The 27,036-nt window shown below is 36.1% G+C and overlaps 1 protein-coding gene across 1 annotated transcript in view; it reads right to left on the minus strand.

Annotated features, from left to right (window-relative positions):
- Positions 1-27,036, minus strand: part of ANKRD2 (ankyrin repeat domain 2) — a 184,996-nt gene that overhangs the window by 110,518 nt on the left and 47,442 nt on the right. Inside the window, exon 4 of the mRNA XM_044055579.1 lies at positions 5,654-5,752. Within this exon, the coding sequence (XP_043911514.1) occupies positions 5,654-5,752 (99 nt within the window). The remainder of the gene's footprint in view (positions 1-5,653; positions 5,753-27,036) is intronic.

A 27,036-nucleotide genomic window follows, 5' to 3' on the forward strand; every position in this document is an offset into this window, starting at 1 on the left:
AATGAAATTTGAGAAGTACTAAAATTCATGCAATCTGCTATATTTTATGCTATGGGGAACATACTTCCTAAGGCTTCTCAACTCTTTCATGGATTTGTTAGATGATTCTCTGGCTAAATCTAGTTTTGTGGAGATCCTTAAGGACAAAAATTGTAGGTTCAATAAATACTTACCAACAATATTTACTTTCTGACTTTTTATTACAAATTTGATTTAAAAGATGAAATATGGTCAAACAAAACATGTCATTGTTATTAACACTTTTAAATATTTCTGTAGATTATCCATTAATGTGTCTGTGAAGTAAACCAGTGAAGTAATTTCTAAAATACAATAATTACTCAGTTAACTAATTAAAGTAATGCTACAAAGTGTCATTTACTGAAGGTTGATATAGGTGTGGAGTTATTCCTGAAGATGCCCAAGTGCAATGGAGTCTATATCATAAGTTCAAACGTTGAATTGTCCAAACACCGAAACTTCGAACTGGGAAGTTCGAAATCTCAAAATAGCGAAGCTGCGGAATACTGAATTTTTTCCCAGGGAAAAAATTCAGTGGGCCGCTTCCCACAGCTTTGCTATTTCCTCCACTGTGGTGCAATCTCGGAGTTGGCATATTTAAGTAGGGGGTGTGTGGGGGGTGGGGGGTGCGAAGCCCCCCACATTAGAAAGAGTTTGAAGTGTTCGTTTTTTTTTGTTTTGTGCCGGAAAAGCAATTTTTTTCCCTGGGAAAAAAATCGTTCTGAGCATTCAAACGTCTTGCATTTTGAAGTTCTGGGTTCGATATTTACGTAGTCGAGCTTATGATAGTTAGACTATGTGATATAGACCCGTGCTATGGGTGACTGTAGAACAATTAAGCACTTTTGTATTTAAGCATTTTTATTGGAATATTAACTCTACTGGCTAGGTGTACATCTTTTCTGTGAAGCAGTACTGTCAGTGTCATCAGCTGCAGCCTAAGAACAGCTCTGTTTTGATTAACAGCAAAGATATTATATCACCTACAAATTGGTTTTTTTGAAATGGTAACTGTCACATGCCAGTAACCTGCATTGAATGTTAACATTTGCATTTCATATACCTCTCAACCTGCAAAAGTGAACATTGGTACAAAAGCTCTTGAAAAGTAGTTACATCCTGCAAAAGAAAAAAAAAACATACATGCACACACACAAAAAATTGGGCATCTAATAAACATAGAATTTGAATAACAAGGAAGAGAGATTAGATATGCATTTCACAAAGAAACAATGGGAGGACATGTGCACAGCTCCCAAATATGCAACAGAATCCAGGAGATTTAGGATTTTTTGCTTGTAAGTGTTTGTATAGATACTGAAAGCAGACTACAAAGAATTTTTCCTCTGGTAGATGGCAAATGTTGGAGATATAATGGGGAAAAAACAGATACCTGGGATTATACCTTCAAGGAGTGTAATGAGTTGGCAGACTTTAAAAATTTCCTATAGAGTACTCTGTCAGGAATTCTGAGTGAGCAAATAAATGCAACTAAGGAAATTCTTTTTTTTTTTTTTTTGAGCTGGAACACAGGATCTGAATTGACTAGCCATAGTAAGGCCTTGTTAAGTTTAATTCTGGTGGCTGCCAAAAGAGCAATTACTAGAAAATGGAAACCAAAATTTAAACCTATACTTGAGGTAGTAAATAGTATAACAAACATAAAATAACTAGGAAGTGGGAACTTTAGAAAAAGGTAGGAGTAAATTACATAGAAAAAATGGAAATTGTCAGACAATATGTGCTGAAAAATGTTTTGGAGGAGGAATGACATTTAAGATAAGGCAGTAAATGAACAATTTGTGTGATGTTGTTTTGATTATATGAGATATAACAATATATGTGATGTATAACTTTTGTAAATGTGAACTTGTTAATATGGTTAGATTACTTTTATATAAATGTAACTTTGCCTATGTAACAAGTGGTAATTAAATAAAGGTATTTAAAAAAACGTTAGTAACAAAAAAAATCATATCTCCTCCCACTTCCAATAGGATTGTGGGATACTACAAAATGATGCAAAAATGTAATCATATTATCAAAGGCACAGTGTAAAATGTGTAGACTTTAATGAATGATACCTCAAAAAAATCTGTCCCACAAATTCTTTTATTTTTGCTTCTGAAAATCATGTTAAGGAATAAATAGAAACATGCCTCCAAAAATTGATGCCTCATGTGAAGGAGTAAATCAAGCCTGAAAATACTTATGTACCTTCAAATAAGGTGCAGGTGAGAGGTTTGCATTTCAGACCCATTTAACACTGACAAGTGCTGATCTGAAGAAGTGCATACAGTTACAAAGTGCATGCTTGATGTTGGATAGCTGCGGGCCACAGGCAATAAAGAAATCTAAACTTAAATTAATGGCACAATTTATACAGGCGGTCCCTGAGTTACAGACATCCGACTTACAGACAATCCATAGATAAGAACAGGCTGCAGCAATGTTGGAAATAACGTGAAAATAAATAAAAACCTTTAAAGCTGCTCAAATCTTACCTTAAAATGAAGAATTCTGTTGTACTTTCCTTTTCCCCATTTGTGAAGCTGCTTGCATGTCTTGTTAAGCAGTTACTTCTGCCTTTACAGAGAACAAGAGATCTAATTGATTAAGAGATTGCTGTGTTGGCGATCTGATTGGTCAAGAACCAGAACAACAGCCAGAAAACTCCACAACACCAAAACAATCCACCACAACACCAGGAGAGCCAAACCAAGTGAATTGAGACAAAAATTCAGATTTATTGTAATGAAATTCAGGTTAAGTGCTTTCTTCCCCTTCCCTGGTTTGGCCTTCCTGGTGTTATGGTGGATCGCTTTGGTGATCTGATTGGTCAAGGCTGCTGGCTTGTACAGTACACACTATTGAAGCAGTTACTGTACTGTACAGTAGAATGAGCAAATGGCATTGCAGCTCACTAGGGTTTAAATGACAGTAGGAGGTCTGGCAGAGGTCTGAAAGTTCAGGAAAGAGTGGAAAACATTTGTGGGTAATGCCTGTAGTACAAAAATGTGAAGTGAAGCTTAAAAACAGCCACGTTTAACAAGTTTTTTTTGTATGGAACATTCTACTGTATTGTACTCTATTGCAGAACAGTGCAGTAAAATGTTCCATGTACGTGTTTCCACTTACATACAAATTTGACTTAAGGACAGACTAAAAATGGATCTCATCCTTAACCCAGGAACTGCCTGTAACAAGTAAATTGCCATAATCTGAAAATAAGTTTTTCATATAGAATATGTATAATGAGTTTCTACCTTCTTCAGAAAAAAATGCTAGCTATTCCACCTCAACAATGATGCCACCTTTTTTTATCAAAATCACACACTTGAGAAATAATTCTTAAAAACATTCATATTTTCTTTGTATGTCTATACCATAAAAATTATCCTAGCATACTGCACTCTTCTCATAAGTACTGCAATCTTCTCCAAGAGGTATGCTATCATAAAAGGGATAATTGCAGTGTGGTACAACTTGTTTTTCTTGTGTTTTGATTAAAGGAATGGTTTCTATAATGCACTGAATCACCAGGGAGCTGTCAAGCAGTAAACATTCAGGGGAAGGTGACAGAAATAAAGAGCAGCTAATGGCTGCGTTAGCAGGAAGTCTGTGCAAAAGGCTGTTAAATGTTGTTAGCCAGCACTGCAGAGCAATCAATACGTCAGTGACAAAGGCATCTATGGCTGAGAATGTGATTAAGGCATATGACAAACAGCAGTACATCATAGAAAGGTAATTCCTTGGAAACAATATCTCAAACTTGCATATGAAGCAAGTAACTCAAAATGAAAACAAATCCTGTAAATCATGATTAATCAGAAATGTGTACTAAATATTCAACACAGTGGACATATTTATAATTCTGAACAGTTGAATAAAAAATAGCTGCCAGTTAAAAAACTCAGATTCTCAAACAAGAAGAAAGCGGCATCATAATTTGAAACATGCTACACTTCTGCTGGCAATAATTTGCTTATAGTTACTAGGGGTAATTAGTGTCATTCGATGACTAAATCACAAACATGAGCCATTGCAAGTTTATTACTTGCTCTTTGATGGTTAGTCAAGTTAAATTCAGACTGCAACATGTTTAGCTTTACTTCATTTATAATCAGAGTATTAATAATAAATATAATATGGAATCCAGTGACCACAACTCCTGTCTGTCTACAAAACTAGCAACTTTGCTGGGCATTATCTGTACTCATACAAGGATGCTAAGGCATGGAACTCCTTACCTGTATCCACCAGGTATATACCCTCCCTCCCATCTTTCAAAAAAAACTTTCTAGCTAAATCCTGGCTTTGTTTTTGCTCAAAACCAGAATAACCTATATCCCTAAATGTGAACATGTACCTTTTCATCCCTTATACCTCCTTACTCTCACTTCTTCACTTACTTCCTTACTGCTATCTAATTCTCTTCCCTGACTTTCTCTCTAAATTGATCATAAGCCTGTTTTTCCCTCACTTCATATTGCAATTCCTATTTGTATTAGACTAATTTACCTTTAATTTCTCTACAAACTGTCTAAAATTTCTCTTAATATTAAATGATTGTCACATACCTTATATTGATTTGTAACCAATGTATTTATATAATGTGTAATTTGTTATAATTATTTAAACTGCAGATGTTTTTGTTTTATTTTTGAAGACTGTAAAATTATTGTTTTTAAAATGTTTTGAAATAATTTGGAGCTTTTATCCCCGGGCCTCCACTGGAAATGCGTTTCTACCCAGTCAGACTTTCCTGGTAATCAAATGTCTATAAATAAATAAATGAGATCCACAGCATTCATTTGTGAGACAGCATTCTGGCCCATTAATTATTGTATATGGTCACAAAATGTTGGCGGCAGAGTATTACATAATTCTAGCAGCAGCACCCTGAAAGGGCTTGGAGGGGAAGAAAACAGTAGTAAGGATATCCCTCTGTTGTATAGTACTTCCTTTATTGCAGAGAGAGAGAGTGTGTGTGTGTGTGTGTGTGTGTGTGTGTGTGTGTGTGTGTGTGTGTGTGTGTGTGTGTGTGTGTGTGTGTGTGCATGCGCACGCGTGTGTGTGTGTGTGTGTGTGTGTGTGTGTGTGTGTGTGTGTGTGTGTGTGTGTGTGTGTGTGTGTGTGTGTGTGTGTGTGTGTGTGTGTGTCTGTGTGTGTGCGCACGTGTGTGTGTGTGTGTGTGTGTGTGTGTGTGTGTGTGTGTGTGTGTGTCTGTGTGTGTGCGTGCGCGCGCATGTGTGTGTGTGTGTGTGTGTGTCTGTGTGTGTGTGCTGTGTGTGTGTGTGTGTGTGTGTGTGTGTGTGTATGTGTGTGTGTGTGTGTGTATAGTAAACGCATGTCTGGGGGACAGGTTAGGGGCCTATAACACTCCCTTTCACATGCATACTTTCTTAAGTTTATTAAAAACAGGTGTTAACCATATAAATTAAAACTACTTTCAATGGGCCACACTATAGTAAAAAAAAAAGAGAGAGAGAGAGAGAGAGAAAATGAAAAGAAAAAAAAGATACTTTCTGACAAATTGATTCTGGCAAGCCTTATGTTACCACTTAACATTTTTTAGTAACTGGCAATAACAGGATGCATAGTGTAACTGGCATCATGATTATATACTTACCCGGTCCGGCAGGTCAGCATTGATATCACACTCCAGCAGCCTTCTCACAATCTCCACATGGCCTTCCAGGGAAGCCCTGTGAAGAGCAGTTCTTTTGAACTGAAATGCAAGGAAATTCACAGATTAATATGAGCACAAGAAAGAGAGAGACTGACAAAGCACAGATTATGACAGCAGATAAGAACTGTTTTGTGCACTTAATCTCCCATTTCCCTAAATAATGTATAACTTGCAGATTGTTATGCTTTCAATTTTGCTAATCTTCAACACCTTAACATACTTTAATTCTGTAATATCATTTTGAAGAAAAAAAATCTTATATCCTGCCTTGTAGCTGTTTACCTTGTATCTTGAAGCTGTGTCCTTTTGTCATATATATGAAATAGCAATGACACAAGGAACTCTAGAGTGGAAGTTTAATGCAAAGGGTTAAGGCTATGAGCTCCTAATGAGCTTTACCCTGTAGTCCTCAGTTTGATTCCTTTAACTGCCATTTACAAACCATATGACTATGAGTATGTCACGTTACCAGATAGTGTGTCTAGGCTGCACTTAACAAGCAGTGCTTCCGGTGGGTTTAGCTACTTAACCCTTAAGTAGAATAGACATTCTCTTACACAAGTCTTAAGGGATATGACACAAATCTCCCAAATAAGCCAATAATTTTTTTTTATTATGTGGTGGCAAGATTCCTGCACCTCAGCCCCAAAGCAAAGACCTCACTTATCTAGATTCTTGCACTGGGTTGAGATTCAGTCTAATTAGAACTGCTTTGCTTGTATGGGGTCACGTAAGTCATGACTTTCAGTCAATTTTGAACAAGGAACTTATTTCAGTTGTGCAATCTAGAACGTTACTTCTTCTGTAACTTGCTAGTATTTCACTTAAATGGTTGTGTTTCAGCATGTCAACATCTTACATAGAACTACATTAGCTTTGTGAAGACAATAGTGGAATAGAATGAATTAACACCCTTCTTGTTTGTAATCAGCTATGTGACAGATGTTATATTCAGTAGAAAAATATGATTGCTCCTTTATGTTATACACACTTCAGGATGAGGGCAGTTAACTTTATTTTGAAATCTCACCAAGCTGGGAGAATTTCTTAAGTCACACCATTCTGAGTTTTGAATGTTTTGTTTGAAGAAGAAATATTCAGACTGCTTTAGATGCCTTAGACTTGTCATTTTGCGTCGGGGTGGTATATACAATATTTTGTGCTTTTTCTTTTCGCAAAATTGGGGAGAGTCTATTTTGAAACTAAGTCTTATCAGTATGTGAAATACCTATACACTGAAACACAAGTTCTGTCAATTAGAAGAAAAAAAATCAAAAATGTCTGTAACATACATAAAGTGACTTCATTCAGGTTACATGCTTTGGGGGGAGGGGAACTTTTAACATAGTGTGAAGCTAAAGAGACCATATTGTAGCCAAGTGACACATCCTACAAGCTTTTTAAATCTATACATTCTTTTATTTATTCAGTTTATTGAATCTGACAGAGGTTTTTTTAACAATAAAACCCTGAACATCTGACACTGACTTGATCAGAATGAGAAAAACAAGCTTGATTATTTTTTTATTTATTTACCTCATTTCTTTGTTCTGGCTTTGTGACCAGTATAATTTACAAGTTTCAGTCCTGCAGTTAATCTGTGCTGCTGGGTGTTAATACTGCAATAGTGCACGTGTGCTTAATGCTATCACCAACAAGAGATGTTATATAGAGTAAAGAAGCAGACAGACCCAGATGACAAGGTGCTGTTACAAAAATACACTTTGAACCATTAGCCTTCTGACAGCTCACATTTTGTCATACTGAAGCTCAAAAGTGGACTACATGGCTTAGGACTGCCAAAGTTCAGTGTTTTCTGTTTAGGTCAGATGTAAAGATAGTCTTTTTGATTTCAGCATTGCTGATTTGATTACCTTGAAGTACATGACTTAGGATTGCCAAAGTCCAGCATTTCCAGTGTCTTCTGTTTAGGTCAATTATAAAGATAGGCTTGCTGATTACATTGCTGATTTGATTACCTGGTAGTGCAACCACAAACTGTTAAAAGTACTACCTTTGTTCTAGTTTCTGTTCCATTTTAATTCTGATCTTATAGTCCTATTTCGAGTTTCTTAATGTTTACTAACAGCAGCTCCCTCTTCATCTGTTACAGCCTTATCACATATCTGTTATTACTGTCGCACCATGGCATCATTATACCTCCATAGTAATTAGTATGTCAGTGATATCAGCTGACATGAGCAATAAAACTGAGAGAGATGAGATTTGTGTGAGGTCAATAAATTAGTGAAGTAGGATGGTTATGTTAAGGTTATACCATGTCATGGGTAGTCTGTTTTTACATAGAGAACTTACTTTTAACACCAAGTTGGATTTAATCTGCCATGATTATAGATCAATACTTATGTACTAGGCAGTCAATCTACAGACCATTAACCTATATTCTGGAGTTCTCTCCAGCCTCAAGGATGACAACACTAGATAAAATCAGGGCAAATTTAAGGCTGTCCATCCAATTATCTAGGTTTACATTGAAGGTAGCAAGGGTGCTTCTCAGTTTCTCATGCAGTGGAAGTTTATTTCAGAGGTGGGGAATAGTCATATCTCAAAAGTATCACTCCAACATGTCTTATTTATATACAGATGAAGGTTTAGATACTTTAACCATTTTTTTAGGAACCATTTGTTTTTCGAAGGAATAGGGGGTTAAGGAGGGTCAGATCGAGCTTATAAAGGACTGAATACAGTGAGAGAGGTCTGCCAGTTTGTCCACACAGCTGATTGTCTTGAGGTCATTGATCGCTTTAATTAGGAGTTTGTGAGGTCAGAAGGATTTAGAGCCTATGTTTCTACTTCTGTCACTAACTTCTTATAAATCTACCTCCTTCACTGCCTCTCTACCCTCTGACTAAACTGTCTCATATGATCCCTGCATGCATGTACTATATTATTCATCTAATCTTACCACAGCAACTGTTATGCATGCAGTACCATACCTCTCAACTGTACAGATTTTCGCATAATGTCCAGATTTTTATCTCATATGTTTGGTCCATTTTTCATAAAATTGCGGTTTCTGGCAAATCACTGGCAAGACATTAAAGACTGAAGTCATTAAATAATGACAGACATTTGAATTTCAAACTTCATACCCTTCAGAAAGGTCATGGTAATACAGAAACTGTTTGCTATTAACTTTCTAAGTTTGAAAGAGCAATATGTAAAAATTGTCCCTATTTTGGGGCCTTTGTCCCCTCATTATTTTATTTATAGCTTTGTCCAGATTTCTTGCTGTAAGAGGTTGAGAGGCATGGCATGCACTCATAGGCTGCAAATTATTTTATAAATGTTCTATGTAATTGATATACTATGTGTTGTAATGTAAATATGCATGTAATGTTGTTACGCAGAAGGACTGAAAGCCCTGTCACTGTATTCTGTCTTCTACAGGTTGCTAAGGGGTGACGTGCCTGGCTTTAAGGGTAGTCTCTGACCCAGCCCTAATGGAAATGCTACACATTTGTGAATCAAACTGCATGAGGGTCACTCACTCCAGGGATCTTAACCTAGCCTCTGACATGAACAGGTCATGCTGGAGAGAGAGAGATTTTCCAAAGACTTCCCATTCCCTGGAACAAACTTCCAGTTCATGTGAATCAGAGCCCCTCCCTGACCCTCTTCAAATGCAACCTAGGTCAATGGATGGGTGACTGCAGACTTACTCTTGGGGTGGTGCCCATGTTCCTCCTGGACAGAAGAAGTCATTATTAACTACCATAGACCCTTACCTCTACGAACTTCACTCACCTCACTACTGACAATTGGGGCAACTCGGGATAAATATGGCTAGGCTTTTAGGGGATCGAGGGCCTTTAGCCTAGTAACCTTCTATGAACCTATGGATATCATTTTCAGGACTGCCACCTCACAAAGAAATAAAAGAATTCCATTTTGGAGTATTAATGGTGTGAAATGGGCTCTTATGTCTAACCTTTCAACAAAATAGTCCTTTGCCAGAACGGAAACAGTAAACCTTATATTATTAGAAATATAGTCAATGTTAGCTTACTTGACATGGGTTATCCACTTCTACAAAGTGTAATGCTACTTGCAGTACATGCTATAATCTTGGTCACAATTTCTCTTAGCAATATTCTGCAAAAGTATTTCAATCTGTTTTGTTTTATCTGTTGTGGGGATTTTCTCCCCTTGTATATATTTACTTATCCACTGCTGTAAAATGTTTTTATGTATGTTTTACACAGCCTTTCTCCCTAACTCATTGTAAAATGTTTAATTTGTTGTGGGACTTTTCTCCCCTTGTATATAATTACTCATCAAGTACTGTTTAAATGTTTTGAATCTGTTGTGGAGCTTTTCTCCCCATGCCTCCACTGAAAATGGGCCATTGGCTCAGTCAGGCTTTCCTGGTTACCAAAGGACAAATAAATAAATAAATAAATAGCTTCACAAGCACATTTTCAGTTAGCAGTGTTCTTCAAATCATAGTAAACACAGACTTAAGGAAACCCATACAAAGTTTGAACAAACACTAAAAATGTCAAGGTTATACAAAACCCTGTTTATGTTATTAATTCTACAGGTCTTATCATCCTTACTGAAGACATCTGCTGGAAAAAATGGATCACAGCAGTCGTTCTATGAAACAGCACCAGTACGGTTGCTAACATAAATCAGTACCTAAGGCTAGATACAAATTCAAGGTTACTGAGAACAGCTGAGGACGTCAGAAGGGAGAAATCTGTGTCTAGCAGTGTGAAGACAGCTTAAACAAAAAAGTTTTGTACCAGAAGAATGGGTCTGACTGCACTGAAGATCCATTTGTACAGGAGACCAGCTACACTTATAATGAAGAAACACTAGGATAAAATGTAGACATGCAATGATACTGGTAAAATAGGCCAACAGGCATATTTGCACTTATACAAATTGACAGCAAAGTTACTGTTACGCAGTTATATTTCTCCTACCATTCAATTACATGATACTCTAATTTTGACTCAATTTCTTTCGAATATGTCATACAAATGTAGAAAATGCCTCCTCCTTTGTATAAGTTTTATTCAGCCGAAGGGAAAAAATTAAAAGTCTTGATAGTCTTGTGGAAATAAAAAAGAAAATTGGAAAGTGATAGATTTTAATGGCACAATCAACACATTACAAAAAAAAAAAAAAACTGCTCAAGATTTTGAAATGTACACATTCTTCATTTGGAAAGGAAAAGTTGTTAAATGTTTAGCTATTTTTAAGAGACATGGCTTTTATTTTTAGCCAGAAAGAAGAACTACTATATTATATAAATTCTGTTGCTTAAACAAAAAAAGAAAGTGGACCATGAGCATCATATTATCTTTACTGGGTAGTAACATTTGTGGATACAGATCATCAAAGTGATGGGGTCAAACTCATGTCCTGCTATGAAGCTTTCTAAAAGTCTTCTGTCTGATATTATACTTTTATATGTGCTAGAATATGCCAGGAATACAAAAAGGAATCAGGTTTATGAATTTCTGAAAGAAATAGACCTAAAAAATAGAAAATATCTGACAGCATATTGTGTCTTATAATATCTAGCTCAGCTTCTGTGAAAATTAGAGTTGCACAAATAACACAGTAACAAACTAGATGCTTTAGCGACTATATAAAAAATGAAGTTCTAATACACATTTATATATGTCATTTAATGAGTGAGCATGTTCATGTATATAAAGATATGCATTTCGTGTTTCACTATCAAGTGTAACAGTAAGCAGAAACAGTAACTCAGTACAGTACAATTTAGGCATGGGCGCAGGGGCGCGCGCCACCTCCTTTTGTCCATACTCTAGTCTTTCAAGCTTTCAAGTTACAAGTTACGTTTTTTTTTTTTTTTGACATACATAATATATGTATATATATATTAAAGTCACTGTTTGAGTCCTAGTAATATTTAATTCTCTCCACGACAGTTTAAAGAAAATTTTTAAACTGTCACAGTAGTATCCGATACCGTACATTTTTTTTTCAGTTTGGGTTCTTCAGGACCTGAACCAATCAATGCTGTGAAAAATCGCGCCTAACTCAAATACATTGGAGAAGCGATTGGAGGTTTGCAGAGTCAGGTGATTTAATCTCCTCAATAATTGCTCCTCCAAATAATTCTCTGTTGTAGTTGAGTTAGGCGCGTTTTGGTAAACAGTTGTTTGAAGTCTTTACAATACTATTTCGTCAGCTGCACTAAGTGACTAGCGAACTCCAACAAACTCTCTTCAGCAAGTGACTTAGTCTGTGAGTCTCTCAGAGAAGTATTTTTTTTTTTTTTATTTTGTACCAAAGAGCTTGAGTTTGATATTAAATTAATTTTTTTTAAAAAGACTTGTCAGGTAGTTTAAAGTGTTCCGGTAATGTGATGGTCAGGTAGTTTAAAGTGTTCCGGTAATGTAATGTGTGTTTAGTGCCTACAGTGGTGCTTTTACATGTAGTGTTGTTTTTTGTAATGTCTGTATTTGTTTAGTTTAGCGTAGATAAGTGGCTTGTGTGTTCCGGTGTAATTACTAAAGCTTAATGCTGTTTTGTAGCTGGTTAAATTTATTAATTTTAAATTAATAAATGATTAAATTGATTGCTTAAGTTATGTTACAGTTGACAGTTAGAGCTTTTGTATCCATTTAATACAGCATCAACTGTTTACAGTTGTCTAAAGGTAATCAAAACGTAATCCTTTTGTAATCTGTATCATACACCTAATTGGTGATAATTATTAGTTGATCCATGTTTTCGTTGTATTTTTTTCCAAAAGCGATTTTGGTTTAATCCAGTATTATTGCCAAGGATTATTTTTGCTCTTTGTTTCTTTTTTTTTTTAACATACAGCAATGGTTAACTCTAATTCTTTAAAAGTCATAGAAGTTTATTGTTTCCACTTTGAAATAACTACTTTTATAGCAAAAGCGAGTATATCTAATAATAAAGAATACTGTCATTTTTTTAATGGTTTATGGAACTGGACAATTGACCATTATTAATGATTTTAAAACTGCATTTGTTGGACCATAGCATAGACGCCGTTAAAATGGCGCCATGAGTGCTCATTGAGTTATGGAGATGATTCATGTGGATTTATGACCGGCTTTAAATGAGGTCGTTAATCTTGTAAAGAAGGCAGCTTATTGTTTGGATATGTGAATCTCTCATACTAGTGCAACGCAAACTTCACTGACTCCAGAGTGCAATGATACGTACTTGTTTCCAAGTAAGAGTAAATATTGCAGTACGTAAGTTTGCGGAAATGCATACAAAAAGTAATAGGTGTATATATTCACACCTGTTCTATGATGTAAAAGTAAAATGACAGCTTTAATTATTGAAAAGCAGACGAACCACCGGCCAATTCTCCAGCACTGTGAATCTGTAATAGAAACTATTCTCATATAATTGAGCAATAAAGTAGCAGGTGGGTCACACATCTTCCCTAATTACTTAAAGTCTGTAAACCAGACTTGGAGAGCGAAAAAACATGAACATTTAGGTTTCAGGGCTCATCACTGCACTCTATAGAAAACTGCAGTTTGTGGATCAGGACTGAAAACAAACACTGCAATTGTAAAAGCGCTGTAACTGTACGAATGTTATTTCAAATATGAGCCCTTGTCAATTTAAATAGGCTAGATGGAACACTGCAGCAAAGCAACGTGGGAGAACATTTTTTTGTCCTTGGGTTCTGCAGGTTGAAAGAAATGCTTTTGGAAGATCTAGCGATTTAGTTGAGCAACATTTAACAGTTCTTTGGTTGGGCGTTTGCCACAGGGAATGCCAACAGTACTACGATGTTCTCTACGTGCTTTCAAACTTTAATTTAAGTTAATAACAAAATTAACGAAGAGATACTATGCAAAAATAGGCCATTACAATCTTACGTATTTCTGATGCTTCCATTTATCACCTTTTTATAAACAAGTTTTACCATTACTTTCTCAGTTTCACATCGTTACCAAATATTTGGAAAATATTCATCTTCATATGGATCCCCGCATGCCTTCTTTAATACAGCTGCTCTAAATATTTATGAAGTTTTACCAGTATTTAACTTACCGATGATATCAGTAGATTCTGTGTCAGTGTACTGAGGCTAACCAACTGATTACCTGTAATTATCTTTGTAAAGATTCTGTCAAGTATATGAAGTAAGACAGCATTCTTCCTGCTACAAAGCATTGCATTAAAATCCTGGCAAACTATGCTGATGAGGCTGCTACTGACACGGCTATATTTTTTGGAATAAGGTGGTACTACCCTTTTCTGTTTCCCCCTCAGTCTTATGCCTTACCCACATTCATAACTGGGAATCTTAGATGCATTTGCCTATAAACAGACATGATCTCACTCGACATTTTATCTTTCTTCTCCAAGGCAAAATTCCTGATTGTGAAAAATAAGGAAAAGCCACTATCCTTTCCTTACTATTTTCTACTACTTTATACGCCCAAAGAATATTTTCTTCTTTAATGTTTCTTTTTTGACATACCTTACTATGCTATCAATTATTATTCAGCACATTTATTTTTGCAGTTGGAGTGCAGTGCTTCTATTCGCATACATATGATTCATCAACAGCAGATTGAATCATTTTTCTGTACTGACTGATGTGGTTTTTATCTAGTCTGTTATGCGAATCTTTATTGATTAAGCGTGTACGTGCTATTCCAGATATGCTCAGATCAGAGTAAAGCATAATAATAGTCAGTTAATAGGTGCCTCACTGACCAGTATTATTTGGTGCAGACACACACACGCGAGCTCATGCATACACATGGCATTCTGCTGAGTTGTGGATATCTTAGTAACATCATTGTCACACATGTCCTAATCCATGCTGGATGCATGCATTTCAGATCACCCAGACATCTCTGTTTATGTTTTTCCACCTCAAAACACTGACTTCATGCACCATTGGTACATTTCACCACCTTATAGGGTTGCCACCTTTTCAAATGGCCAAAGTGGGACATTTTCCAGACACACATCAGATTTTACAGGCTGACACATACCCATGGTCAGTACAAAGGATAGAACTTAACTTTTTTGCCTAAATAAAAGATTATTCTTGTAGCAGTTTAGTTGCTTATTCTGTTTCTTGTAACATTTAGGTATTTTAGATACAGAACCAACTATTTTATGGAACTATCCCATAAAATATGGGACATAATCCTACAATCTCAGGACATTTGCCATTTTTAATATTTTTGTCAAGACACAACTGCCCAAAGAGGGACTGTCCTCTAAAGTGGGACAGGTGGTAACCCTACCACCTTATCAGTAGTCGTTTCCACTACACTTTGCATTTTAGTTTTTTAGCATGATGGATATACTTGATGAGGCTGGTTTCAAGACTTGAGGAATGTCCATCACCCTAATGACTTTTATGCTAACCAGTTCTCTTGTATTTGACAGATAATATAAATGCTGCTATAGAAGAACACTGCATTTTCAGATCGATGTAAGTAGTATGTAGTGGTGCTTCAGTGTCATGGACTTCAGCATTCTTTTTGCTATGACAAACGACATTGTTAAAGAAAATAGACATTCTAAATTATTTTTATTATGATGAGGTCTGAAGCTGCTCTTCAGCTGGCTAATTAAACAGCAGGTCTACTACATGTGCTCTGTTTTAGAGTGTTTCACTTAACAGAAATGCAGTGTATGTAGTGACAACTGTAGTCAAATTTAAAATACATTAAAGCTACAAATGTTAGCAAACCATGCTATTCAGCAGAAATATTTCATTTATATGTTCTTCCTAAATGTTTTCAAATTTTCAGATAGAGGCCTTAAAGTAATCTTTTGTGTTCATGCATTTATCAAATTCATTCAGATACATTAACTTATTTGGTTTCATATAAAGTTAACACCAAAACATGTTCTACATGAAAATATCTTGGATGAATATTGTCTGTCTTCTAGCTATCCTTTTTAATTTGTTTAACAAACTAATGTTTTATTTATTTTTATTGTCATTTTTGAGTTTTCATTGGCAAATGAGTTTTCTCATTTTTAAGCAAACAAGTATGATTAAACAAAAATAGACATCAGGGTATTATACATACAAACAAGTAGTCAGTCTTCATCTGGTCTATGTGATATTCAGTGAAGTCTGCTTTGGCATGTAATACTTACCAAAAGCAGACTTGTCCACGGAAGACTGCTTTTTAATTTAGCAAATCATTTAGGTGTGTGTGTGGGCAGCCACGTTGGTGCAGTGGTTAGCATTGCCACCTCACAGCAAGAGGTTCTCCGGTTCGATCCTTGGTTGGGGTGCCTTCTGTGCGGAGTCTGCCTGTCCTCCCTGTGGTTGCGTGGGTTTTCTCTGGGTGCTCCGGTTTCCTCCCAAAGACATGCTGTAGGTGGATTGGACACTCTAAATTGGCCCTAGGTGTGAGTGTGTGCGCCTTCTGTGGAAGGTTGGGTGCCGGGCTGGCAACTCGACACTGTAATACTCCACTGCCAATCATGAATGGACAGGTGATCTGCTGTGGTGACCCCTAACCAGGAAAAAGCTGAAAGAAGATTTAGGTGTGTGTGTATCTATTTGTATGTGTGTCCTTGCAGTCTAACAGTATTGCAGGAAGGGAAAGTGTCCTTTTTGTCTAAAATTCATTTATCTTGGAAGTGGGGAGTTAAGGTTCTGTGGAAGAGGACCCCTGCATGGATGATTTTGAGTACTGCTCTTCTCAAGAAAATACAGATTCATATGTTCTTCAAAAGTAGTCTGCTTTCAAGCAGTCTTACTTTGATGATTACATTTTGTGAATAGTTTGCAATGGTGTATCTCAGTCTGATAAAACAAACCACAACCATATAAAAGGTATTTGTCATGCAGCCTACACAGTGAGTGATATTTCTTTTGGGTTTCCTCCAAAAATCGGAGCATTAATCTCCAACTGTACAATGTTGAGCCCAGAAGATCATGAATGGTATTGGTCCAAATGAGTTTTATGGTGACCCCACGTCCCTTCCTCACACTCTATGTGGGGTACTCAGGTCTACTGAAAAAGTAACTTAAGATCCTAAAAAAATTGTAAGATTAAACTTTTCTTCTTTCTCTAAGAAAAGATGGTTTTAAAGTTTTTATTAACATAATGGTGCACCGCCCTCAACATTTTGCAATGCTATTTGACTATCTGTTTAGGGTAAAAGGGTCATACTGATAAAACATTCAATAAAAACTGCAAGAAAACCCAGCCAAGCTAGAGTTTTCATAGTGCGATACCTTAAACCTCCTGTAATGGAGACCCATGGGATATATGCAATAGACCTCTTAAAGACGTACAGTATTTCAGCTACATGGCTTCTAAATAACTATAGCTTTTTACTTTTTAAGTCTTTATGGGTACATTCAGGCCAATAAATCCAAAGCCCACTAACTGAACATGCATGTTCTGGACTTTTTAGTGACCTTGGCAGCGCAGCACAAATGGATTGTTTGTTATACTTTAGAAATAAATAACTTGCATATTAGCAGTAAGCATTTTGGTTTTCAATGCCCCTTTTAAGTTTAGAAAACTCACACTGTGTATTTTAACTCTCAGCTTAACAGTTTGAAAGGACTTTGTTATTTTCCTGTGTACATTTATATCCATTATATTATGAATCAGCAAAAGGTATACTCTGCAGTATAAAAGAAGGTATTGGGTTGTTATAGGTCACTGTGTGAAATATTCATCATAAACAAGACTGCAGCTGTGCAAGTCTTTGGCAATCTGCACTATCATGTTCCGGAGTTGGCCATCTACTTTAATGATTCCTCAACGTCCCTTGGTATAGTAATGTAATTGGGCTTTATGGGCAGTGTGCCTCCACTGCAAGTTATGTCTTTGATGCTAAAGGGAGGCTGTTAGTTGTTGTCAGGGAGCTCACTCCATTTCTGCCATCTCACACCTGGATGCCTAATAAAGTTTGTTTCTCTAAAGTTTTTTTCACAGACTTCAAACATAACTGTTTCAGGTGTAATCAACTAATTATTACTGTAACATTTGTGTACCTATGTGTGTGGGATGCATGAACAAATAACATTCTCTGGATAATTTTCTGTTTTTCTTTTCTTTCTTTCTTTTAATCGGTCTCCCTTTGTGGTTATAGTCTCCAGTTTACTCTGCTACAGTGTAAGTCCCTAGAACTCCTTCCCAATATGACCACAGATTTCTCTTTGGATTTTTTGTATGGTTTCCTTGGGCTTTAACCTCTTCAGGCCAGAGTTAGCAGCACCCTCCCCACAATGCTGTCAGGATGGTGTTTACCTATGAAACTGACAGCCACGACTGCTGATAGTGGAGGCAGGATGCTACTGCTTGGTGAGTTATGACTGTAACACTCTCCTGCATGCAGATGTTTATTTCAAGGACTGAGCTGCAATGAGGCATGGTCAGCAAAACTGTCCCACCCTCAGGTCAAGGATGTACAAGCCTCCTTCCTGCCTGTACTCTCAGTGTTGCAGTCACAACCAAGTCTCTGGTCTATAACAGGCTTTGATTAGTACTGCCTATCAGTCCCTGGTTTATACCATGCTTTGATTAGTGCTGCCTATCAGTCCCTGGTCTATACCAGGTTTTGATTAGTACTGCCTATAAGCACATCACCTACACCATCCTCCATTAGGAGAAGGTGAACAAGCTGATCCTTGTTGTTCCTTATCCCCTGTTTAACTCAAATAGGCACCCATGTTGCTAATCAAGCATGGGTCACCTGGGTCAGTCAGGGCTTTATCTTTCTAAAGCACAGAGATGGCTAAATAATTTTCTTGTTCACTTTGCAGTGCGTATTACTATAGCAGGAATTACTTTTGTATTTTGGAATTAAAATACAGATTAACATACATTTATTGATTTCTACTCTTTAACAAAAAGTGTTATTATATTTATACTGTTGTTTGGGTTAATCCTACAGCGTCGGGGGGAAACTCAAGATGGTATTCATACTAACTAGGGGAAATTTGGTTAAGGCATTGTGCAACTCTTTTTCATAAATGCCATGGGATCTTATGAATCCAGCTGAGCTCCCACCAAGGCAGTGTGATCAGACCCCTTGGATTGACATCTCAATGGAAGGAAGACACACTGAACCCAGCACCCCTTATGCTGCTCTGCAGTGTTAGTAGAGGAAAAACAATGAAGCCAAACACCTGGTGGGGGAATAGAACTCGCAGCCTTCTGATTTTCTAGCTTCAAAGATAAATGTGATTTCTGTTGAGTCACTCACACTGACATAAACAGTGGAATACACAGAAGAAATACTGTATTTTCAAGACAACTTAAACCCCTTATCTGCTTGCTTGGTTAAGACACACATTTCTTTATTGAAGCATCCATTTCTTTATTGTCTGTAAAATTAACCTGCAAACCACATTCTGAATTCTCAAACTGTATGAATTCTGTAAAGAGAAGTTACACTTCCAAATTTATAAAGAAGTTTATGTGTGAAGCCATATCTATAATTTATCTGCATTTTATAATGTTATAGCAGGAAATCATTTTAGTGTAATGACGTTTAGGTGTCTTATGACAGTAAGAAACTCATTATGACATTATTATTGCTTTCCAGACGTGATGTCAAGAGCTTTGTGTCCCACTTTCTTGCTTCCACCCCGGTAGTCAACTATCGAGACTGCACCCCCCCCTTCTGCAAATTCCTGGATCTGCCACTGGTACTCTATCAGACACCTTTAAATGATATTGACAGAGTTGTTTTAGAAAATTTGTTGACTATTCATTTTTCTTATGAGAAGTGCAAAACAGTGCTAGATCAATCAGGCATATCTCGTAACCTTTTAATTATAGAATTAGAGACAAAGCAAAAAAATTGTTTGAGAAAAAGTCCCTGAATTAGGGACACTTTTTAAATAGTGGAACTATTCACTTAGAAGCTCTATCGTGTTATAGGACAACAAAAGACAGATAAAGAAGATAGTTATTAGACATCATTCTTAAGGGATGCCAGCAATAATCTGCTTACTAGTCCAGAAGACAACAAGGGTGGATGGAATGAGTACTTCTAACAGCATCTAAATGAAGAAAACTCTACGGACGTTTTACAGCTGCATACACAGCCTGCAATGAAAGAAGAGGGAGAATCAGCCTTAAAGGACGTACAAACTGCACTAATTAAGATGAAGTCAGGGAAAGCAGCAGGCACAGGTGAAATCATTGCAGATATGATCAGGATATCGGGGCATTAAGGAAGAAGTGGCTCTTGTGGGTTTTCATTGCAGTATGGAGAGAAAGGCATAGCCTATATGACTGGAAAATAAGCATTCTAGTTCCAGTGCACAAGAGCAAGTGGGATTTTCATTACTGTGGGCACTACACAGATATCAAAGTCCTGTCACACTGTCTGAAAGTGCAGGAAAGGATGAGTGAGAAATGAATTTACAATATGCAGAGTAATAGAAAGCAAGATGGCAGATGAGTAGTTTTGCACTGAGATCAGGATGCAGTATTACAAGAGACCCAATGTTTGCGGTGAGACATTTAGTGAAGAAGAAGCTGGACACGATGAAATAGTCCAATTAGGCACCCTTAGCAAATGACAAGGTCCCAGGAAACATGATTGTGGCAGTCCTGCAATGGTTCAAAGTCCTACAAAAAATGGTAGAATTAGTGCAGGCAATGAACAGGGACCCAAATATAAAAGTACAGTGCTTAAACCCTTATAGTGGTTTCCAGTATGAGTGGCTGTGGATCAGCGCTTAGCTCTGAACCCTCTACATGAACATACTGGTGCTGGCCTATATCAGCGCAAAGGTCAGAGGGGACAGAGCAACAAAGATGATGTGTGGTTCTATGGGCAGACTCTGAACAGGAACTCCAGCAAATGACAGAGAACTGCAATGTAAAACTGAAAGTACACAAGATAAAAATGACTATAGACAAGTCAACAATCAGCAAATGGGGCAATCAGAAGAAGCTTAAAACTGAGATAGAAAAGAAAACAGTGGAACATATTAGCAGCTTGCATGTGTGGGAGGTATGTTTGAGGAAAAAAAACATCTGAATGAGGAGGCCAAAGTTAGAATCAGAGCTGCTTTAGCCAACTGGACCAAAGTGTCAGGAGTGATGTGTGACAGAAGAATGGCAATTACGTTCATATGTAAGGTTTACAATATGACAGAGCAACCTGTGCTTTTGTATGGCATAGATAACTGGACAGTGAAGACACAGCAGTCGAGGAAACTTTAAATGATGGAGATGAACTGCCCAAAATGGGTAGTAGGATGTACATTGTAGCTTAGTCAAAGAAATGAAGACATCAGAGCAGAAGCTAAAGTAACTCCAGTTACAGAGAAGGCCAGGAAGACCAAATTATGGTGGTTCAGTCACATTTGCAAGAAATTAAAAGACAATTTATTAAAGCAGACTTGGGAGAAAAAGGAAAAAAGCAAAAAGGGTATGAGAATGTCCATCCAAAAGATGGTTGTATTACATAAAAGAAGACATGAGAGAGGTGAGTGTGACTATTAAAGAAAGTATGAGAATGCATTTAAATAGTGAGACATGGTGACTTTTGATCCAATAGCACCAAACCAAAAGACCAACAGGAGTAAAGGTGTAGCAGTAAAAATCTATAGTATACAGAAAAACAAACGGCTAACACCAACGTCAGACAGTAAAAGATTTAATGTCAGCAAAGCTTTCAGGTATCAAGTACCCTTCCCCAGTGCTTAATAAACTCCACCATAAAACATATCATTTATATATATATACATCAATTAAATAAATATCACAGCCAATAAACCAATTAATCACAATAGGCCCTTAAAGAGACATATATCACAGATATAAAAATACAAAAATAAAAATACATTATATTCCTAGAATTATGCAATAATATTCCTATATTTAATACCAACTATTTTTGCATATATGAAACAACTTTTTGTTTTAACTTTAAAACAGGTTTAATAGAAACCATCTGATTCAGCCCTGACAAATGTTCAGCTTGTAGATGTAAAATCCATTTTAATTCCATATTTTCCAATTTTACATTCATATCACCCCTCCTAATTGATTTTATCATTATATCTATAACTCTAAACTTAAAATGATGACCTGTATTTTAAGAAACGTGTTTGGCCACAGAATTTGTTAATATCTGTCTTCTTATCTCAGAGGTATGCTCAATAATTCTATCTTTTAGGCGTGTGGTGGACTTGCCTACATAAAAACAAGAACATCTTATACAGGTTGCCAAATATATGATGTTACTAGTATTACACCTAACTGAACAATTAAAAGTGAAAGATGTGTTACTATTAGGATTAATAAAAATATTATTAGTCTCAATAAATGCACAACCACAACAATTATGGCAGGCAAAAGTACCATGTTTAATAATCTTACTTCCCTTATGTGGTTCCCTCAAATCTTTATAATATAATCTTTGTTTGAGATTACTACACTTCCTATAAGTAAACAATGGTCTATTTGAAATAACATTATCTAACCTAGAATAACTTCTAAGAAGCCCCCAATTATTGGTTATAATATGTTTATTGCCACTACTGCATCTACTAAATTTAGTAATGTAGCGAACATTTGTATATTTACTATAATTTCTATTATTATTATGATTAACAATATCCCCACCAAAAAATGGTAAGCATGAAGTTGCTCTGTTCTGTAGGACATAGTTTTTAGTGTCCTCGAGTATTTCATTTTCATAAGCCCTATTCTTAAATGCAGTCAAGGTTTCATCTATCTGATTAATACACCCTGAGTCATCAGTATTCAACCTGCTCATTCTCATAACTTAACTTCTAACTACCTCCTTATATACATAAGGGGGATGCATGCTAGTTCTGTGAAGATACTTATTTTTATTCACATTCTTCTTATAAACACTAGTATGCAATTCGAAGCCATCAAAATTGATATTAATAGCTAAGAATTGTACAATATTCCTCGAATATTGCATAGAAAATTGTAGAAAATTAGTGGTAGTATTGATATAATTTACATATGTATTAAGTTCAACTTAATTTCCCTCCCATATGAAAAAATATCATCCACAAATCTCTTTAGAAGTGGTATTTTACCTTGTTGATTACCAAGCTCCAAATGTACATATGTGTCCTCCCACTCACTTAATACTAATGTAGCATAGCTATTAGCAACGGGAGTGCCCATCGCTAGTCCTGTAACTTGATGGTAATATTTTTTATCATATATAAAGATGTTACATTCCAGAACACCTTCCAAAAGTTGACATATTGTCTCTATCTGTCTGCCTGTGCTATGCTTATGTCTATTTAGTAAGTCTCTAATAGCTGAAATACCATACTCATTCGGAATCATGGTAAAAAGGGACTTTATGTCCATAACCACCATAAAGAAATTATTATTAGATGTTCTCTTAGTGTATATAACTGCCTCAGGAAATCTGCTGTATCCTTAATATAACTTTTTACATACCTCAGGTATTTTCTTAATTGGTCTTGTAAATATGCTGAAATAGGTTCAGTAATCCATCCACGGCTCGATACAATGGGCCTCATTGGTGGTTTAAGGATGGATTTATGAACCTTAGGTATGCCATAAAGAACAGGAATTGCAGGATTTTGAACTGTTAAATACATAAATCAAGTGAGATATCATTCATGGCTTGCAGATCATATAATAATATATTAATCCTTTTGACAATCTCATCAACATCAATACTACTTATTTCTAAGAAAGCCTGAGTGTCATTAACTATTTCCAACATGCTATTATGGTAATCCACTTTATTTAATACCACAATGGCCCCACCCTTATCAGCTTCTTTAATTATTATTTCATTATTTTTCTCTAGTTCACACAATGCCTGCTTTTCTTCCATTGTTAAATTATAATTAGGTTTACATTTTTCATTTTGGTAATATTTTTTAATCTGTTCCTCACACAAGTTGTAAAATGCTTGTACAATGGGATGGCTGATCGGGATGAAAGTACTACTACGCTCGTAGCATGTGGGCGTATTATTTTGAGCAGAACCATATAATAATTTCAATCCAAAGTACGTGCAAACATTTTTAAATCAATAAGGGCATCTGATAGCTCTTCTATATTAGAAGGAACCGGAGTGGACCAAGAACAAGGAGCAAGAAACAAATAAGGACATAAGTATAAATGACTCTTGTGTTATAAACATATCCGATGCTGTTATTAACCAATTTCGCATTTCATTATTAAAGAAAGGTTTAAAATTTATTCCTTCAAATATTTTCATTGTCAATGGTAATTAGCACATCAAGGAAACTTATAGATTCTCTTGCAAAATTCAGGGTAAACCGTAAAAATGCAGTTGAAGTATTTAAATATTCATAAAAACAATGCAGTTGTTCTTCATTGCCTTCCCATAAAAAGAAAAGGTCATCTACAAATCTACAGTATAACTTCACATTCATTCTATATGGGCTTTCTAATATATACCATTTTTCCTATACTGCCATGACCAGGTTGGTGTAGCTATTGGCACATAACGTGCTCATAGCTACGCCATCCCTCTGCCAGTACACCTGTTCATCAAACACAAAAATATTGTGCTCTAAGATTACCTCCATCAAAAAGGTGTACAAGTCAATAGTACTTCCATCTAGTTGTGTCTTCTTTAGAAAAGTTCTTAACATCTCTATGCCCTTTAAATTTGGAATTTTGGTAAACAAGGAATGAACATCCATTGTAACCATTAAAATACCTGTAGATAGTTTCCCTTTAGAATACTTGTACAAACAATTGACAAAATCTTTGGTATCTTTCACTACTACCTCATACATATCTAAATAAGGTCTACATTTTTTCTCTAAAATATAGACAATGGTTCAGTACTCCAATCTCCTCCCGAAACAATGGGTCTCATTGGTGTATTTTCAGCATTCTTATGGATCTTAGGTAAACCTTGTATACTTGGTAGTGTTGGATTATGAACAGTGAAATATTGTAACAATTTAGAATCTATCAAACCTAGTGTGAAACATTCAGCTAAAGCATAATTTATGCTATGTACCATTCTTTCTACATCAACCATGGTTATTTTACTTTAAGTCTCTATGTCATTCAAAAATTCTCTCATTTTATTAAAATAATAAGTGCGGTCCATCACTACGATGGCCCCCCATTGTCAGCCAGACATATACATACAGATTTATCATTTTGTAGATCAAACAAAGCCATTCTCTCTTCAGTTGTCATATTAAAAAAGTGACTTCTATGAAAGATAGCATCATTATAAAATAACTTATAAAGATCATCAGTACATGCTTTCTCAAATGCTGTTAAAACAATATTATAATTAGGAACAAATGGACTTGGTTTGGTAAAAACATCAATACAAACTTCAGAACAATCATTCATAGGATGGCTATTGCCAGTTTCAAAAATGCTTTTTAAAGTCACTGACCTCAAGAAAGTTTTCAAGTCCAATATTACATCTGTAATGTCCGCCTTCTGAGAAGGTATAAATGTAAGTCCCTTATTAAGGATCTGAAGCTCACCCTTCGATAACTGCTTAATGGAAATGTTCCATACAATCAGGTCTGGCTCTGCCACATCCTCTTGAGCGTTTGATTTGCACCCAAATGTTCTCCTTCTGACTTGCGTTTCAGGCGATTCCTGCTCCTGGACCTCCCCCTTTGATTCTCTGTGCGTAGTGTAATTGGAAAAGGATATGTACAATAATTTCCTATTTCATCAAGCGTATTCTGTCTCCCTCTACTGGCATCTTGTGTTAACTGCATCGTCTGGCTGCCTGATGCTGTTGGATAAGTCATATTGGACTTCCTTCTAACATCTTTCTCAATGGAATTGTCTATCACCCCCCCTTGCATTACCAGTATAGCTATTGATCGGTTATTCACCTCACAGGACGTAATTTCCACTACTGGACTAATCTCTCCATGGGATGCCACAACGGTTTCATGGGAGATGTTACCTCAAGTCTTACTTGAGTTGTTCACATTGTTGTAGTCATTCACATTCTGTTTCAGATCTCTTTCAGACACACCATCAGCATTTACTTCCTGTCTCATCGGCTTCAGTCATGCAAAAACATGCCCCTGCTCAAAGTCTCTTTTATCCCTCTGAATTTTCTTTTGTTTTTGTGACAACAGTTTATGTTCATAAATACATAGTGTGTCAATGATATTGCACAGTTTGAGATCTACTACATCTCTTGGAAATTGAGCGTATATCCGCTCTTGGATCTCATTAACTTCTTTCAACAACCGCTGTTCTTCTGGTGCACAAAAGTCAATAATTAGCCTCATATACTTGAAGCTCAATTCATTGTTAAGTTTCTGCCACTCAGCTAAGAGACTCGGATATGTATTACCATATGTTGGCATTTTTGGCATTCGTAAGCCTCTTGGTATTATCTGAAATTTAATGCAGGCTTACATATGAAATCTTTGTGTTTGTAAGCGATTCAGTTTGTACAAACCATTCTTTAGCTCTGTTAATAATTCACGTAAGAGCTTGCTATTCAGTTCAACAGTTCTCTCTTCTGTATTAACATTAAACATTTCTGTTTCTAATAACGGATTAGTATTTCTGTTGAAACAGTTCTTTATCCTTTCCTTACAGGAACTACTCACATTTAAGGAAGAGTCTGTATTCAAAGAAAGTTCATGTTGCAACTCTGGAACACTGCCTTCTGTCACTGCTTCTGGATAACTGACACTCCACAAAATCACAAAACACAAAATAGCCCAGTAAATCCAGGTAAATACCTCATCCAATACGACTATAAAATGTACTTGTATCAAAAAATAGGTGAGGCAATGCAAATAGCAGCCAAACCAACAATTTATTCGATAGTAAGCGCTTTCACAGTAATCACTACTGCTTCATCAGACATTTACAACCATAAAAATGACTTTGTTTTATATACTGAAAACCTATCATGTGATCAATTAAGTAACATAATTAATTAATCAGACAGAGCTTCTTAAAGTCACACAGCAAACTTGCATCTGAATATACATGCAAAGATTTCAAAATGCAAAGAATAAACAATGCAATAAAATGCCTACACATCTCCATCACATACATATAACTAACTAGGAAGATGTGTAAAACTGTTCATATAATAAAACATTAAGCTACCTTTTAAAATGCATAATAAACCAAACCCCTTTACTTCCTAAGTCTTCCTAAGTCTTCTCATCTTAAGTACAGGTTGGATAGGTACTATATCATTAAAGCCCTTCCCCATATTAGCTCTCAGCTTAATGATCCATTTTGTCTCCATTGCTTCTGTCCTGTTCCTTACATCACCCATTCTCATTCCTGGTACATTTTTAGCAATAATGAGAAATTTAAAGTTATGTAAAGGTCCCA

Source organism: Protopterus annectens, chromosome 14.part0 (genome assembly GCF_019279795.1).
Source record: "Protopterus annectens isolate FY-2018-M chromosome 14.part0, PAN1.0, whole genome shotgun sequence".
NCBI lineage: Eukaryota > Metazoa > Chordata > Ceratodontiformes > Protopteridae > Protopterus > Protopterus annectens.